This window comes from Rhopalosiphum maidis, chromosome 4, assembly GCF_003676215.2.
Source record: "Rhopalosiphum maidis isolate BTI-1 chromosome 4, ASM367621v3, whole genome shotgun sequence".
NCBI lineage: Eukaryota > Metazoa > Arthropoda > Insecta > Hemiptera > Aphididae > Rhopalosiphum > Rhopalosiphum maidis.
In genome coordinates this window covers 15,293,374-15,312,449 of record NC_040880.1, presented here as the reverse complement: position 1 = coordinate 15,312,449, position 19,076 = coordinate 15,293,374, and the positions used below count along the sequence as shown (strand labels likewise).

The window sequence follows — 19,076 nt, the reverse complement described above, 5'->3', positions numbered from 1 at the left end:
TGATTTAAAATAATAATATGATATAATTGAAAGCGTAATTTTCTTTGTTTTATTTGGCTTTTCCTTAATATTATTACTTTTTTTTTTAATTCATAACGGTTATAAACATTTGTATTGTTAGCAGAAAACATTTCATTTCTAATAATTCAGCATAAATTCTCCGATTTTTGTAATTGCCTTTGAACTTCAGATTGCAAGTCTAACTAACTTAAAGTTAAGCAGGGACGTTAAGAAAACAATTGAAATCCTCGTAAATAACTATAAAGAATCCATAAAAATTAAAATTGAAGTCCTCATTTCATTTTAACAAATTCAAATATGCCATAATGTTTATTTTTATATTTATATCTCATGAAATATAACCAATTACGCTATCGATAATCTTTCCACGATTGAAAAATATATCTTTACTTCCAATTCTTGAATAAATACACATAAATAATTTAAGTTGTATTAATTTCCATTGTATTATAAGCTTTTTGCGTTAATAAAAGTCGTTAAACAAAAATAATGAATGTGTAACAATTATAATAACATGATGATCGTGTATAGTTAAGTAGTTTTGTTAAAGGTCTTAAAGGTTTGTAGCTATCAACAAAAATAACATATCGCTGCTCAGTACACGATTGTAATTTAATTTTGAGAATAAAGTGCGCGGAAACGTATAAAATGTGATAAACGTATTTCACTTCTCTCCGTCAAAATAATAATAATAATAAATACCGTGAAATAAATATCATGCATTTGTATTGTACGTGTGCGAAATAAAACGGAGACGATTTACTCAAAACCTTATGAGTTTTATTATTTATCGCATCCTGTAACTTTTTAGTCAATTCCTCATTTTAATCGTCTGCTGTTACTATGTATTACTATCATCATATCATGGCGACTAAATTAATTATATTATTGTTATGATGGTCAGCGTGAAACACGGTGTATGCGGAACGCACGTTATATTATTCGAAAAGATTAATTGGTTACCATAGAATTTTGTGACTGTGGTGAATGGTGTAGAGGTGAAAAATACAAAATCTTAGTGACAAATTTGTGATTTTTACAAGATATTAATACACAGCGAATAAAGTAAAAATAGTGTACGCGTACAATCGTGATGACACATAGATGATTTTTTCGAAAAATATGCACTCTTCAAGTCATCACCACTATTTTTCCACGTATTATATTAATTGAGAATTGAAAGATGCGGGTCGTGGTACTCTTGGACCAAGATCAAATATTAGAAGCATATGCGTGGGGGGCATTGATCCGTACATTGATAAGTTATAAATTTGTTTTTCGGGAATCAAAATAATTTTTGGAATAACGAAAATTACGAGAATAGATTCAAATTGTCTACACAAAAGAAATCGAATTGAAAATATATGGAATAAAATTAATACATAATTTAGGTGAAATTAAAATTACAATGTGAAAATCAATTGAACATAATGTTGTATATATATAAAATAGATTTGAAGTTTTTGAATAAAAATAATAACTCTACTCGGAAATTGTATTAAAGAAATAAATTTGTTTTGGCCACGATGATAATATATTAAACTTTCTTTTTCATCTGTGGGCGAATATCGTTCGTTGAAGTCGACATTGGTTATTTTGGGGCAATGCAATAATATTTTATACATATATATATATATCATACCTATGTATTTTAAAATAATATGAGTAATGACAGTAATCAATATACTATTTAATGTATTAAATAATATACGGTACACAATACATTCTGTTCTATATATGACGTATATACTCTATAAATCATTGTACATGTGTATATATATAAATATTATATCGTGGCTTTCAAGCGTATAGTAATGTTTATATTTTTTTTGCGACGAAATCGTGAGGGGGCGATTAAAAGAAAAAACGCTCCTACTTTTTGACATATTACCGCGAAATTTATTACACGACCCTTTTGTGTTTCACTATTGTTTTGTACGTATACTGACACACGCATATCTGTATGCTTTACGCACACATATTTGTTCTATATATATATATACATTTTACATGTACAGTATACGCCATACCCGAGGCATCTTCTTTGTCGAATGGAAAATTAAGTTGAATGGCTTCCAAGGGAGTGCTCGCAGAAAGTTGGTGTGTTTGCGTGTACGCACGACGTGGTGCCTATTTGGTTATACGTATTATTGTGATGTAGACGAATCCTTTTTCGCCATATACCCTTGAAAACGTCCGTGGAGACTTATCCTTCAGAATTAATTTCAACAACTGAAAAGAACGTAATCGAACTGTTGCTGACTGGCCTATGTGTGGCGTATACTAGTCTAAACTATACCTATTAAATGTCATTACCTAGTTTAGAATTAAAAATACTGTGGAGGCAGTAGTGTTATTTCACATTTGGAAAAAATGTATTTATTCACTTACTCAAATCGTTCGGTTTATTTTTTAGAAACCTAAACGTGTATAAATATGATGATACTAAAAAATAGTTTTCGGTTCTTTAAAAATATGGTATTTGCATAGTAAATATTATTTTTATCTTTTTCAAAAATTAATGATTTTCGAAAACTGTTATAGAACCACCTTTTTTAGGTCTGAAATAAATCGACAAATTTCAGAGGTTGTAAAACTAAATTATTATGCCTCTTCACGTTGCTTGCTACTTATTATTAGAAACCTGTATAGCAATATAATATATTAATAGGTTAGGTTAATAGAAAATAAAATATAAATTGTACCAAAATCGATTAAAATTAAATAATATACTAAGGCGTGAGTGTACTTATATTAAATAATAATAAAAAGTCACTTGAGCTGCGTATACCTATCAACTGGTATAAAGTGTAAACGTCGTGCAAGACACCGGGTGATTTTATTTTGATACCTATATAAAACCTTTCTTCGTATTATGGTTATAGTTATACCATACTCAAAGCCCTTGTCACGAGCTGTCACCTAACGGTCTCTTCGAGAACTCGTTTGGAAAAAAAGATAGTAGCGCATCTGCATCATGTCACCCTACGTTATCTATTTGTAATAAATCATTATATATATATTTTTTTTAAGATTAAACACGTAAAATAGTGTAAAGTGGCCGAATGTTACGAATGTACAAATGTGTACAAATAAAAATAATTACTTAATCTCCAATTAAAATATCGGTTGTATTGGAATAAATACGTAACAGGTTTAAAGATGAATTTCTGAAAGACTGCACTGTCATAAAAGGTTACAACTTGTACAGGTCTGTTTGATTTTATTTATACACTTTTTACACATTCCGTGGTTATATTGATGATACTAAAATAAATTTACTTTTGCAAGACATTAGTATTAATATAAAGTACACCTACTGTACCTAAGTATACCACCACTATACCTTACCGTATGTTTTTAAGTGTTTGGTATTGAAGTAATATTATTTTCTGTGTAATGTAATGTAACTAATAACCTTTGTGTTTTTTTTTCACCATTTCACAGGCCATTGGATGTTTGGTGAGATATTTTGCCACATAGTTCCTTACGCTCAGGGCACCAGCGTGTACACTTCCACGTTGACGCTGACGTCTATTGCCATCGATCGGTTCTTCGTCATCATTTACCCGTTCCAACCAAGGATGACCATATGGACCACGGCACAAATAATCGCCACCATATGGATATTTTCTTTGGTAGCCACACTACCATACGGCATTTATATGGCCAACAAGGAGATGTACGGGAAAGATTTTTGCGAGGAGACGTGGCCGCAAGAGACGTTCAGAAAGGTAACTATTAACTGCAATAACAAAAATATAGTATGTAAATACGTAAACCAAATTAAGCGTTTCAATCATAATGAGCTATTAGATTTATTTCAATCCGAATAACTGCATGATATATTGAAGAAAGAAATACATAGTTGATTTAACTAAATGTATAGTTAGTTAATTATCATTTATAGTAGCATAGTATAGGAAGACATCTATATATTTTTTATTATTTGAAAAAAAAAATGTAGTTATATTTTAATACATTTGTATCTAAAATTGCAAATAATTACCTATAGTAAAAGTTTTTTTTACCCATCACTACTAAGATTTTTACCAATATACAATAAATTTTAAGTGCATTTTACTAATTTTTATCAGCTAATATAATTCGCTATATATGGCATTTTAATTTAATATTTGATAAGTTTAACTATTAACTATGGACTTCGGTAAAATTAACTTATAATTGAACTATTAAATTCTTCTCATAATAATTTATATTATAATATAACATATGTATAGTTCGATAAATAATTGGTTTGTTTGTTAGGGCTTTAAAACAATTGTATTATACATAGATATAATATTATGTAGGTAGTAAATATCGTTAAGCAAAGTTGTATTTGACGTGGTATTGGCTAGCGCCTACGAAGAGAGAAAAATAATTTGATAAAATATTAGTGTATATTAATATTATTTTTTTATTTTTTTATTCGTATAACATGAAATGTGCGTAACTTTGTAAACTGTCTTAAATCAAAAACATTATTATATCTTCTTCGTTTGAAATAACTAAGTTTTAAAAAACTTATGTTAATAATTACAAATTTCACCGAAGAACGGTTTTTTTTATATATATATCAAAAACAATATAACCCAGTTTATCTTTTTCTCAATAAACTGCAGTTACGTAGAAATACAATATCGTTAAATTTTGGATATAAATTATTCTTACAATAAAATATTCATACGATTGAGTTAGAACTCAGATAAACTAGGAAATTGAAAACAAATATTTAAATATCTACATCGTCACAATAATTTTCAGTAATATTTCCTTGTTCAAACCTTAATATTTATAGATATTGCATTTTTATCATTTTAATATAGTCAACGGTCGTTCAGAAAACAATATTGTTTCATTTTAAAATGTATATAGAATTGTCTGTATGATAATATAAGAAATAATTTTATTAAAACAATAGAACGAAAGCAAAATGTGCTTATATTTTGTTCTTTTATTTTTCGTTATCATTGTAGTTGGGTAAGAAACTATAATAAAATGACTTGAGTGGTGAATATTTTTATTTACATGAGTAAACGATGAAATTAAAATATAAACTCTTTTTAAGTTATAAAATATATATACATATATCTTTTTACATGTAACACAATATCGTAATGTATATTATATTATATAGAATACATAACATCAATATGTATTATAATTTAACCAGCACATAACGTCTTCCAACATAAAAAAAGATATAATTATTTATTACCCAATAAAAAATGTATACAATATTATTATACGTATAATGATTTTTCGATAGACTTAAAACTCAAACTTTAACACGGACGAATTATCATGAAATGAAATATGTTTAAAAATATAAATACAAGTTTGACGTTTGAAATAAATAAATGCTCATAAATAAAAAATGTATATAAATATCTAAATACCCGCTCAATTAAACGCAATATAGTGTATTTTAAATTGAAATTGAAATTACATAGGTATACATAAAAAATGTCCAATATTATTCTTAGGGTATACGTATTTTAAGTTTAATTTAACCTACTTCCGCACAATAGGTGCGTTAAATAATTTTATCATTTGATTATAATATAAAAATATGGATTAAAATGAGTTACTCTGATTCACGGAGGACTCATATTGATCGGAACCAATGCTAAAATACAATTTAATATAAACGGATCTGTATTTGCTAATTTATAAATAATTTGAGCCATACATATATATATTGAATGGTAAATAGCGAATAGATGTCGTAGGATTATGCAAATCTCCTTATGAACTTATGGCGGTATTTTTTTTATATATATAAAATTGTCAACAGATATTGGGTAAAAGAGTTTCATAAGGATTATAACATAATAAATTGTCTGAAATACGGGATGAATATAATAATAATAAGATAATTTAATAGTGTAGGTTTATAGCGCTCGATTTGCATTCCTGATTTGTACTGCGTCGTATTAAATGTTACCGAAAAGTATAGAATTAGTTATTTTATAATTTAGCAGACGACTTTGATTAACATATTTACATTAAAATTAAATTCATTTAAAATTTAGAATTTCTATAGAATAACTAGCTTTGTTACATAATAGTCGAAGTATATATATATATATTTTTTTTTTTTTGAAAATATTTAGTTAAATAGTGGATATAAAATTATTATTTCGATTTTAAAAAATATTGATTACATTCAGAAATATATTTTATAATTAAAGTATTTTTACATAAATGTAGACAAAATTGAAATCTAAACTAAAAAAAAAATGCGTAACAATTTGACAATTATTTCAATATGAATACATTAAAATATAAACAATATATGAAATACCTAAATAAATTTCTACACTATATAATTTATTTATATTATAAAAAAAAATTATATTTACTAGATGGAATAATGCTTACTATGTATTATTTAAAAATTGATTTTGATGATATTTTGAGTTACACAATACACAGGTATTTTAAATACATCGAACACTATTTGGTCGTATATATCATAATGATAATTATTATTTAATTTATTAAATCGTACTTTTTATCGATAGTGAAAATGATACCACTTAGTTCAAATGTTTCAAATATATCATTTTTATCCTAACTATTTTCAATGCATACAATATAACTGAACGACCACAGGGAATTTATAAAATGTCTAGTTTAATTATACGGTTTATCGCCTTTATTTGGTCAGCGTATTAAGTATTTAGATATCTTACGAAATAACATAATTTCATACTTAAACATTAAAATTAACATATACATGCGTGACAAATCAGTGTAATTAATGGGATAGGATCGGTACATATGCCAACGCTGATGTACATGAGACGAAAGTTTTACTTACGATTTATGTATTTCGCTCGAGGGTCCAAGCCTTTAGCAATGGAAAACTTAAAGAAACTTTTGTTCGATCCTAAATTTGATATTTTTTTCGCTCTCTTAGATAAAATTGGATAAATTACAAAATAAAAATAATAAGCCCTCGGCGAATAATAATATTTCAAAATACATTTCAATAAGCCACTTTTATAATCGTTGTGCAAATAAAATCACCACGACGGCCAAATGATCATAATATACTCAGTTATCGTTTAGCGTGCGTATTATAGTAGTAGCCTACTATATTATACGCTCAAAATCTTCATCTGCGGCTACTAAGTCAGTCTAGAAAAGTTTTCGCGATTCCGTAACACTGTTGTTGCATATTTTATGTTTTGTTTCCGAATTTTCGAACATGCTATACATATACACTTCAATAATATTAATATAATCCCCACCTACAATAATATTCCATAATATATTATTACGTACCGATGCGTATGGTCCGAGGGCAATAAATCCGGATCTCCATACCAAAATCCGTTTGGTAAGTTTAATCCCAGCCACAGATCGAGATCCGCATACCAGCTCTACATCGTAAACCACAAAATCCGTCCCTCCACGTATAAATAATTATTATTTTAACATTATTTCGAATTACGCATGAATAAAATATAATATACTCGCTCTATACCCGGGGCCCAATCGTTGACATCCAATTGATTTATAACGGTGTTGGGCACACATACCCTCCCCTTTTTAATAGAGAACTTAATGTTTGCGAGATGATTTGTCCGAACGATGTAACAAAAAATTAATAATAATATAACTATTAATAAGTAGGAGGGATAGTTATCTATGCAGGTGTTCAACACAATTATTCGTTTTTTTTTTGCTTCGTTGTCGAATTAAGTTTTCATATAAAAATATATGCTCTCAAAATTTTACATTGCTTAGGTATTTCAATTGTAAGAACTTAAGCATAATTATATAACTTTATGATATTACATTAAACGACTCGGCTGATTTAAATATTACTTTTAGCATTGTAGATTTGCATCCAAGGCCAAAAAAACGGTACTTTAATTTATTATTTATATAAATTATAGAAACATACATGATATTTATCCTTCGACCTTCGTAACATACACGTCATATTTTAACTACGATATATTATTTTAATATGTATAGTATAGGTAAAAACATGTAATATGCAATCCTGCACAATTTCCCGAGGAATTGGAGATAGATTCTCGCGATACGCATGTACTCTGATCGATTCGATTAATATATAAACAAATATTTCAATTTAATATTTGTGTCACGTTATTCGATCGAAATTAGTGCGCAGTCGTTTAGAGGTACCTATGCAAAGAACGTATAATAAATACCTGCATAAACGCAATCGGTTTGTATAATTAGATAGCACATAATCGCATATTTCAGGATTGTCAGACTAATAAGATTGTCCATAAATATATTACCAATGATGTATTTAGTGCGAAATTCTTGACAGTTTCTCGCGCACAGCCCCGGACTTGACTTAATTCGTACCGCATTATAAATCGTTGTTTGTAGTCGTCGAAACAAGACTCTCGCAAGTCACGTGAACGTGATTTTTGACGACGGATAAAGATATCAAATGTAGAACAACAACCGCCGCGTTGTGGTGCGTTTAGTTATCTGCAGTATTATAGACGTCACGTATATAATTATATATTATTATTATCGTCACTGTGTATATATCCGGTGACGATATAATTAACGACTCGTACGATCTGTGTACATATATATATATATATAGTATTCGAGTCGTTCCGCATAATAGTATGCACGTATTGTGCGTATTAGAAAGTGTAGTACAAGTGTACACAATAACATAATATATTATAATATATTATTATTATTATATGTTATCAGGCGGTGCCGAAGACGAGTTAACCGATTTCGGTGCTGTACACCGTATTATCCGCCCACCCGACAGTGCGTCGGCCAACTATAATGATGTGTGCACAACAATATTATTATTATACTATTATTATGCATAATTAATCGAATCGCTAAACACGTGCACGTCGATAAGCTCCGCGGGCATATATAATAAACACGGTGCATAGGTCAGCCCGTAAACGGGGGCAGTGAAACGTAAGATTAACGATCGAACGTGGATTAATTTATAATCCACGAGCCCGAATAGTGCGATAATTATCATTGCCGCGCATAATTCGAAACATTAACATCGCCGGCTATACGTCGCGTCTTATAATTTCGTCTATATACAGTATATATTGGTGTATAGGTATTATACCCACTAGCTGTCATCATATTAAATCGCATTCAACTTGAAACGTTTCAATCGAATATATACCGTTTTTTGTCGACAATAATACGGAGTGGGTGAAGAGAAAAAAAAATAATATTGTTCACCTTCAAAACTAGCTGTCACCGTACCGCGAGTAAAGAGACGCATACAATAGTTGGTTTCGAATTGCCAAATTGGTGTTCACAGGTAGTGTATACATATATTAGGTATGTAACGCATAAAAATTAGTTATTGAACTTTCGTTGCAATAACAAAACCAAGTCGAAATGAAATTTCACGACTAAAATTGAACAATTATTGTATATTAAACCGAAAACGATTTTACAGATTGACTACACCTATTATCGAATATAATACACACAATAATCGCTAAGAACTAATAATAATAAAGCAGTCGCGTATAATAACCCAATATAGAATAACTAATAAGTCGATGTTTATTAAAATAAATAATAGTAATATAAAATCAATACGGTATACATTTACAACGTACAAATTGGAAACTCGAGATTTGGCAGTCATCCGATTTTTCATTTATTTTGTTTATCAAGTGACTTTTCCTTTTTTCTCGACTTAAAGTGTGTTTCTTTGTTTTAGATATATACTTCTCATTGGATCTCTTCTTTGACGAATAAAAAAAAAATGTCTGCGAGGGTAGAATACAATTCTGATTTAAATTTTCTGTCATACAATATCGTGTAGGTATCGTTCGTTGTGAAGTAAATGAAAATTCTGCACGCATACACACACACTGTCGGAGAAAACTCCCAGTATTTATACTATGTAAAACGATTGGAACGTTGGAAAAAGTGATTTTTATTGGGACCGAATTAAAACGCGTTAGTTGGACCTGCCGAGTAACCAACGCGTATAATCTATTCCCCGTAATAATAATATTGTGCATTAAATATTACAATAGGTGAGATTAGACGGAAGTTGTTATAGTTAAACGCACAACACACAGCATCCGAATACTAGGAATACTTGGTTAATATTAATGGTTGTTTATCGTGTGGTAATCCATATATTATTATTATATAGTACTAGAAATTAATATTTGCTTCGCACAAGATCTAACGGGCAGCTCGTCGTAAGCGAGTGCTATGTATATAATTGTTTGACGACAAATATTAAACATTTCAACGGAATTCCGAACTGGCACAGCATTATTATGTGTATAATAATAATAATAATAATAGGAAAGTTACTGTCATATATATTATAATATTATGCTGCGCGGCACAGTGACGTATATCTTATTATTATAATATACGCATTATGTATGGACGTACAGTGCATTGGCGCCTCATCGTTCGATCGCGAACCGGTGTGGTATATATAGCACTATACCAGGGATGGGCAACTGAAAGTTATTAGAGAGCCAATTTTTTAGAAAATTAAAATTTAGCGGGCCAGAGTAAAGAAAGTAAAAAAAGGTCATTCAAAATATACATTTTAATTTAGCATAGACGTAGTATAGAGTATAAACGATTGACTTTGAGATTGTATGATGTAATTAGAAAATATAGTACTGGCCAGATAAAAAAGGTTCGCGGGCCGCCAGTTGCCCACCTCTGGTATATACGATTATCGTGTATAATAACGTCATAATGCCTGTATTGTACGATATAAAGTATAATTTTATTTGTTAAATAATAATATTCTATTATCGTTTATCGCAGCGTATACTTCGAATGGGTTTTGTATATGGATGGTATTGTACAGCTGTAAAAAAAAAATTACCACATTAACCGCCGCTCATTGTAAATATATATAATTATTGAAATAAAACGTGAACTATGAATATAACGTGCGTACTACGTGCAAAAAAAAAAACAAGTAATAAAATAGAGTGCCTAATATAATAATACGTTGGACGTAGGTATTATCGTATTTTATTGAAAGCGGACGCCCGATAAGCAACATTTTTAATAATTTTGCATTAAAGGTTCAAAATATAGATAGAACGGAGAATATTCGACGTATCCATACAAAATTATTATTGATAAGTATTTCTCTTCGTTGATTAAAAACAGATATTTAATATATATATATACATTATGTATAAATAAAACATAAAAAAATAAAACTTCATTAAAACCATCGGATTTTGGATGATAATCCAATTCGACACTGGCGTAGACGGTTATACATTATATGCGTTAGACAATGGAGTTCAGTAAAGGGGCGGTTGATTGTGTCTCGAGAGAAAACGATATAGGTATGATGCAAATATTATAATATATGCATTGTGACGATTACGTATAAATTTCACGTTTACGCGTCGAAAAACTTTTTTGAGCATCCATCACTTTACCACGAGTATCTTCAATATATTTTATAAAATTGGACAAGATATTATATGGGGTATATATTTTGACGAATAATACTCGACCACCGTGCAAAGTTTAATACGCTTTCTTATTCAACTTTCAGCTTCTATACGTGTTCCCATGTACTTTGTGCCCGGCCGATTGTAAACTCTCCCGGTTTTAATAACCTGCGCCCTGTCTCGATGGTGAATTCTCCAGTGTTTACTGTAGTATTACCCGCTGTAGTCCATATTTATTCTAAGCCTGTAAAACATTCGTTTGTACATAATAATTTTATTTTTATAATATGAAAAATAAACATTTAAAAAAAAAGTTAAGTGTAATAAAAAAAAATAATTATACGAATCAATTCGTTTAGCAGTAGACTATTTCTAAAATTATAGTCAAGATTATATGACTATTATAATAGTAAAATTAAATTAAAAAATTGTTAGTTAAATTTAATTTGTATAATAATATAGGTATACACATTTTAAAAAGTGATTACTTTCAACTTTAAATTTTGATTATAATATATGGTACATAAAACTGTGGTATACTGACGGGGGATAGCCCCCCCCCTGAAATGTTTAGGAAGAACTAGTTTTTTATGAGATATATATTATTGATCATACAAATTGTTTATTTAACAATTAAACCCCCTCTTCCCCAAATTTAGGTCTAAGTACACCACTGTGATACAATATATACTTCTGGAAAATAATATAATGTTGATTTAAGAAAGTAGGTCAATCTGGAGATTTTTACTAATCTTAAAAATCTGGAGAGTTTGCTATCGCCTTTTTGTTTGACAAAAAAAGCGTCGTAACCGTATTATATTTCGCTTAATTATTGCACAAGCGATAAATGGATTGGTTATCAACCGAGTAGCCAAATGTAAATAACATACCTAAATAATGTTACTCATATAATATATATTCAAGTGCACGCAATATAATCTCTCTTCGTGTATACTTTGCGTGATCTCTGTGATTCAAATTATACGTTATTTGGTCACAGTGGACCAAAAGTCTAAACCTTTATCAAATGCATATACATTTTACTCGGTATCAACTGGCCTTTCTTCAATGTGTTAACACTGAAAACGGATGCATATGAATATAGTCTAGCTATAGTCTGTACCTTACATTATAAAAAATCATAAAATATTTACACAAATAAGTAATAATACATATTATGTTACGCATATATACAATACTCTCATTTAGGAATTGTATTATATCTAATGATTTACGTTTGTAATCTATACATAATATACATGGCGGTCGCGTGAACATTATTGACTAATGTCGTCAGTATAGAAATTAACTCATTAGGTAAGAACATTTTGTTAATAAATGTATTTTGTACTAACATTTTCAACTTTGGTAAGTCAATAACATCAATTTATAAAGTTGATAATGATACCGAGTGATGATATAAATAATAATTACTCAATAATTAGTAACAGTTTTTTGTGTGTTTTATTTTTTAAATCTTTTACTTCTTTATTGATATTTTTTTGCATTGAAGTAAAATTAATAATATTGTGTACGATGGTTGTCATATAGAAGATCGTTGGCATTTTCAAGACATCAATCTATAGTGATTATACGATTTCAAATAAGTACTAGTCATAGTAATCAACAACCAAATCTTCAAAAACGTTTAGTATAAAACCGATTTCGTAAGAATTTGATAAAAAAAAGAATAGTTATAATTTGAAAATACAAAAAAATATATTATATATTTTTATAAGATATTTATATATGGTTATAATTAAAGAACTGTCGTTGTCGATGAAGTATTATTGCAATATTATATATATAATTGTATAGTTCCATTTGATAGAAGATAAATATCGAATGTTTCCCACTGGATTCAAAGTGGGTGGTATGTACTAGACAGTACAGATAATCACACCGATTCTGTTATTTATTGAGAATCGCGTTTTATATTGACACAATTTAGACTATTTCCATCTTAGGACTTACGAACTGTCGATAAAGAAGAATTTATAATCATATGTACTTACAAATATAACTAGGATTTGGGAATTCTTAAATTTTAAAGTATCTTTGTGGTGGTCGATGTTTGTTCGAGGAAAGATATAAAAATATGTATTTCATGAAATGAGGAAATAAATAAAAAAAAAATTAAAAATATGATAACCAAAATTGTTAACACTTATAGTTTGCTCTCACGGTGGTGCCGATATCACAATCAGGTAATTAATTTATATCGTTATCTTTCTATAATTTAACAACTTGCTGTTTTTATCAAAATTGCATGATCAAATTTTTGGAATTTTTTCAAGTATTATCAGATGTTTCATACGATTTGAGTGTCCTTAAACAGCTTTGATATATTTCAATTAATTCTAGGTTTTACCATCAGTAAAATGAAGCAACGAACTCGAGACATTTTTCACTTAAAAGAAATTCGATAATATAAAATTGTGCTGCAGGAAGCACAAACTTAAAAAATCATTACTAGCGAAAATAAAGTCCAATAAAATGTGGTAGTTTTCCATTAATATTTAACAAAAAAACCTCAACATTTTTAACTCAGAAAAAATTCATAAACATAAAGTTATGGTGTTACAGTATAGTTGACAATGCAAAACTTTAGAAGGTATACTGTTAAAAAAAACGTATAACAAAATCGGAGATTGATCTTAAAATAGTTATCAAGTTGATAAAAAATGTATTGGATAAATTTCATATATTTACTACTTTAAATTTATAAGAACGAATCATATCTATCATCGCTACAGGAAAAATAAATAAATTTTTAATTTTTAAAATTAATTTAAGACTCATATTTAAAAAGATATTGTAAGTGCTAATGACTTGCGCTTGTATAATTCAAGAACAATGCGGTGATCACGTTCTCAATAAGTTATTTAAACAAATATGTTGCATGTTACATTGCAGTTGTATGCAAAACTACATGCAAATACTTATAATTGCAAAAAATATGCTCATGTTAACTTGATATACGTTATTTTTTGATTTAAAAATCACTAATTATTGCAATGTAAAATAAATATTAACCAAAATAAAATTATAATAATAATACGTAGAACTCGCACGTATGAATTGTAATGATCCAATCTCCGAATTATAAAGCGTTTTTTCTGTTCTTCTAAGTATATAATTTATCTTCAAAGGGATTTAATAGAACTATATGAAGATTTCATTTATTTTTAAAATATGTACAAATTGGTTGAGTTCGTTGGCTTAGCTTGGTAAGTTTAAGCGCCTAGAACCATGCACTTAAGTAAGAACGTTGCAAACTAAAGGATTTTCATTACAAACGCAAAAATACCTGTAAGGATGAGGGATTAAATTTAATTAGTTATTTCTTGAGGTTATTTTTAAATTTACTTTATAAAATTGCGTGGGTTAGCTAAAAAATATGCTAACGATACAATATTTTCGATCCACGTGGTAATTTAAAACTATAAATTATATTTTCTGTGTATGAACACATTTTAATTTATATTTTACATAACAGCCATTTTAATAAGATGGAATTGAAAAAAAAACATTTGCAACCGATTGTAAAATCACACTATAATATTAACATTATAACTGTAATTCTTGTTTCTTAGAATGGCACTTCAAAATATTTCTTTGTTAGTACATTTGCTACAACACCTCACTTAACTATTACCGTTCAATTGTTTCGATTTCCTTATAAATCCTAATGTTTAATTTATTATTTTTTATAAATTTAATCGAAAATTATATTAACCTAAACCTTCATATTATATGCAATCGTTAAGATTTGCAGGTACAATTTGCTATTAACATGCATAGTGCATATTTTAAATTTAAATACAATACGTTGATAGAAACTTTTAAAGTAGTTGGTCTTTAAAATATTATACTCGCAACACGTGTCACGAAAAACGTAGAACAAACTTTTTAAGTATAAATATTGATCTTGGAAGGTCGAGAATCAAATATCTATGAATAGCGTAAACCATTGACGAGTATATAGAATATACTATAAATAATAATATTATAAACGGAAAAAATAACAAAAAAATAACAAATGTATAATAGAAAAAAAAAATATCATAAATAAAATAATTTATAAATCATTAACTTATAAATTAATTATAATGCAATTAAAAAAAATTATAGAAATTTCAAAATATTACAATTCTTGAAAATCCAAATTGAATAAAATAACAATAATATACCGTAATGAAATATTCTTATTTTTATTAAAGTCATTATAATTATTAATTACATTGTTTTGTTACTAATTATTTCGACAAAGAGCAATCAATAAAAAATAATTTCAATGGTCTATGGTAATCGAGAATATTATATTGGGGGAATAACTTTGCTCTAGGTAGGTCATCAAAAATTTCAAATGCCTTTATAATATCTTAAGATATTATTCTAAATATTTTGTAATATCATTGTTCCAAATGTAAATTTAAGTAACATTGGAATATTTTAAATTTTTACGATTATAAGTTTTTGAATAATAATAAAAATCGTTTGTGGATAAATTATTATTTAACATTTAATAATTCAATGTTATAAATATTTGAATTACAGATTTTAAAAATATGTATCTGGATTTATGTTAAACTTTTGCTAAATATTCCTACTGTAGAAGACAAGTGTCAGCAGTCACAAAAAAATACATCATTGTATTATTACATTTATCGCTCAACTTATAGAGCATTATTATTAAATCGGTATTGAAACATACATCTTCCGTTTGGTGATCAACCTACAATCTAAATGAGTAAACTGTGATGAGTCTACAAATGTGTTAATATTCCTCAATTATTGTATATTAAAATGGAACGAATTCGTTTCAATACAACGTGCACTAAAACTATAATGTTGAAAATTTAAAATAACATATATATTTATATATATAACCATCTTGTATCCATTAATAACAAAGTTACAACAAGTATCTAGATAAAAGTTACTTCGAAAAAAACGTGACTAGATACAAGCCGCAACAGTAACAGATGACGTTACACAGCTATATGTATCTCAGTTAAGTCCCAACACTGCTCAAAATTGATCTCGACCAACCGTGAAACAGAAACTGACAGAACGTATCCCGTCGCGTCCGGTGTCCGAATTTATATATCTTGACTGTCCGAACCAAATTTAACGGGTAATCTGACCGGGGGCGAGTTAATGATCCATCAATAACAACCACCACGCCGAGACAAAAGTGAAGTGGATTCTGTGGTGGTAGCGTCAGTCATTTTATTATGACGCAGAGTGAATTATTATTGTGAAACTCCCGTGGCGACCAACCAAATTTGATATATATCGTAATAAAATACACAGTCTCACACTGCTATATCGTCTCATAACATGATTTGATATCGATTCAAAATCCTTACCAGGCCGATTAAATTGAATATTGTATATCATAATATATATAAAAATTATACGGACTTAAATTATCGGTACGATTCGAATAATTTTAATATTTTAACATTGAATGCTTTGCGATTCGTGCGAGTTTATCAACTGGAAAAACTATTACAATAATTACTATCAAATTTTTACAAAAACTGTTATTCCGATGTTTTAAACTAAAAATTATTATCGTTTGTTCGTATTCACTAAGAACGTTATGTCTTTTTCTACGATAAAAGGTATAAAAATTAATTACAACCGTCCCTAAAATGACATGAATAATATTATCATGAAGCTTTTAATATACGTAAATACAACATGGCTAAATCCTAAATGGCTTATATACTTGAGGTATTAATGTAATATCCATATAAATGTCCCGAATCAGAAGCTCCAAAATAATTTTCCTTTCAATCTGATAATAATAAAATTTGAAAAGTTACTCTACCTGACCTACAATTATGTCATTTCGAGTAAAAAAATTGGATGATAAATGGATATTTATTTATTTTTTTATAGACATTTTTTTATTTAGTTCTGGGAAAAAAACGTAATTTCATGTACATAAAAAAAATATTTTCAGGTTTTACACAACACATGCATAAACTAAATACATATTTTTTCAGCATTATTTGACAATAAGAAAATGTCATGGATAATATAAATTCAAATGTATAGTCCATCAATAATAACGTGACATTATATAAATATACCTAACAATTAGTACGCTTATTGTCTATATTTTACCTCGTAAAATACGATATTATAATATTATCGCAGGCAATATAATTATTGAACATTATTGTAATTTGTAATTATACTAATAATAATGTTATGTGAAGTTTGACGTTTATTCGTTCATTATACTCGAATTTATCCGGAAAAATATAATAAATGTCAATCAAGTCGTTTGTAAGTACGCATCGACCAAATATGAACTTGAGCATTATATTGAGAAACATAATATAAAGCAATATATTTTCATGTGCGAAAAAGGTCACTTGCTTGACGTCGTCAAGTCTTCATTCATTATTTACATTTCTCGTAACCTATGAAAATAGATAATAATGCAGTTTAACGATAACACTTTAGTATAATATATACAAAGGTATTATAATTTATAAGTATACAAAAGTTTCTCTGATTACTAATTATTTTAAATTTATTCACTGATAATTATTTAGATACAAACAATAATTTGCGAACCGATAAATACAAAAAATTTGATAATATATCAATATATTACGTAGATTTAATCCTGTTTTACCAGCCGGCTAGTGTCTACCTACGGGTTGTGACAAAGTGGTTTTAATAAGTAAGTATTCAACGCGATTTCTTTCCCACCGTCGACAAAATTTAACCATTAAGAACTTTCATTAAAATACAGTATTTTATATTATATTATAAAATAACATGTAAGATAAATAAACGGTATTTTTTTAATTTTTTTATTTTTACCGGAAACGATCTATGCAAAATATTGCTATTATTTTGGGTTGGAAATTCTTTTATTTACTTTTTAATCTAAATGTTTACTATCGATTATTACTTAACGTTTTGGTTACATTCACATGAACTAGACGTGAAGTAGTATGACTTCACAGTTGACAATAATAATATATTGAGTAACTATAAATTAAAAATTGTATTATTTACTCAATAAAGTGTATTGCGAGCTGTTGTAGAAAGCAAAGCTAACGTCTTATCTGACTCGTTTTAGCTTGGTAACTGGTAAGTCATTTCAATCTTAATGTCAGTGTACAATATTTATGATGTATTATGTATTATATAGTGTTCAAACGTTTCCGCAGAACATCTGAACCCCGATAAAATAATTAATTGATATGGGTTCATTCTCTCGTTCATGAAATAAAAAAAAAACGATAATATATAATATATATATAGATATACATACAGGCATTTGCCTTTATATGCAATGTCCCAATAAAGACTAATCATGTGGCCCTATATCAACTCAATTTGTCATAAAAGGGTGGAATTTTCTCATCACTATCGTCGTAGCCTAAATGAAGAATTTATATTGATGAACCGCAAAGATCTAACCCTCTCAAAAAGAATGTACCTAATTAAAACGTAATACTATTGGTCGACGCAAACAATGTGGTATGTAAACATAAGCCAAAGATTTCAATTATTATCATTATGACTTCATACGTCCATTTAGTATGAACGTAAGTGTAT

The 19,076-nt window shown here is 28.2% G+C and overlaps 1 protein-coding gene across 2 annotated transcripts in view; it reads left to right on the top strand.

Annotated features, from left to right (window-relative positions):
- The window catches only part of LOC113548677 (neuropeptide Y receptor type 2-like), a 171,673-nt gene that overhangs the window by 76,158 nt on the left and 76,439 nt on the right, over positions 1 to 19,076 (top strand). For both annotated transcript variants that reach the window (XM_026949683.1, XM_026949682.1), the window contains one exon: positions 3,469 to 3,755. In XM_026949683.1, coding sequence (XP_026805484.1) covers positions 3,469 to 3,755 — 287 coding nt within the window. The remainder of the gene's footprint in view (positions 1 to 3,468; positions 3,756 to 19,076) is intronic.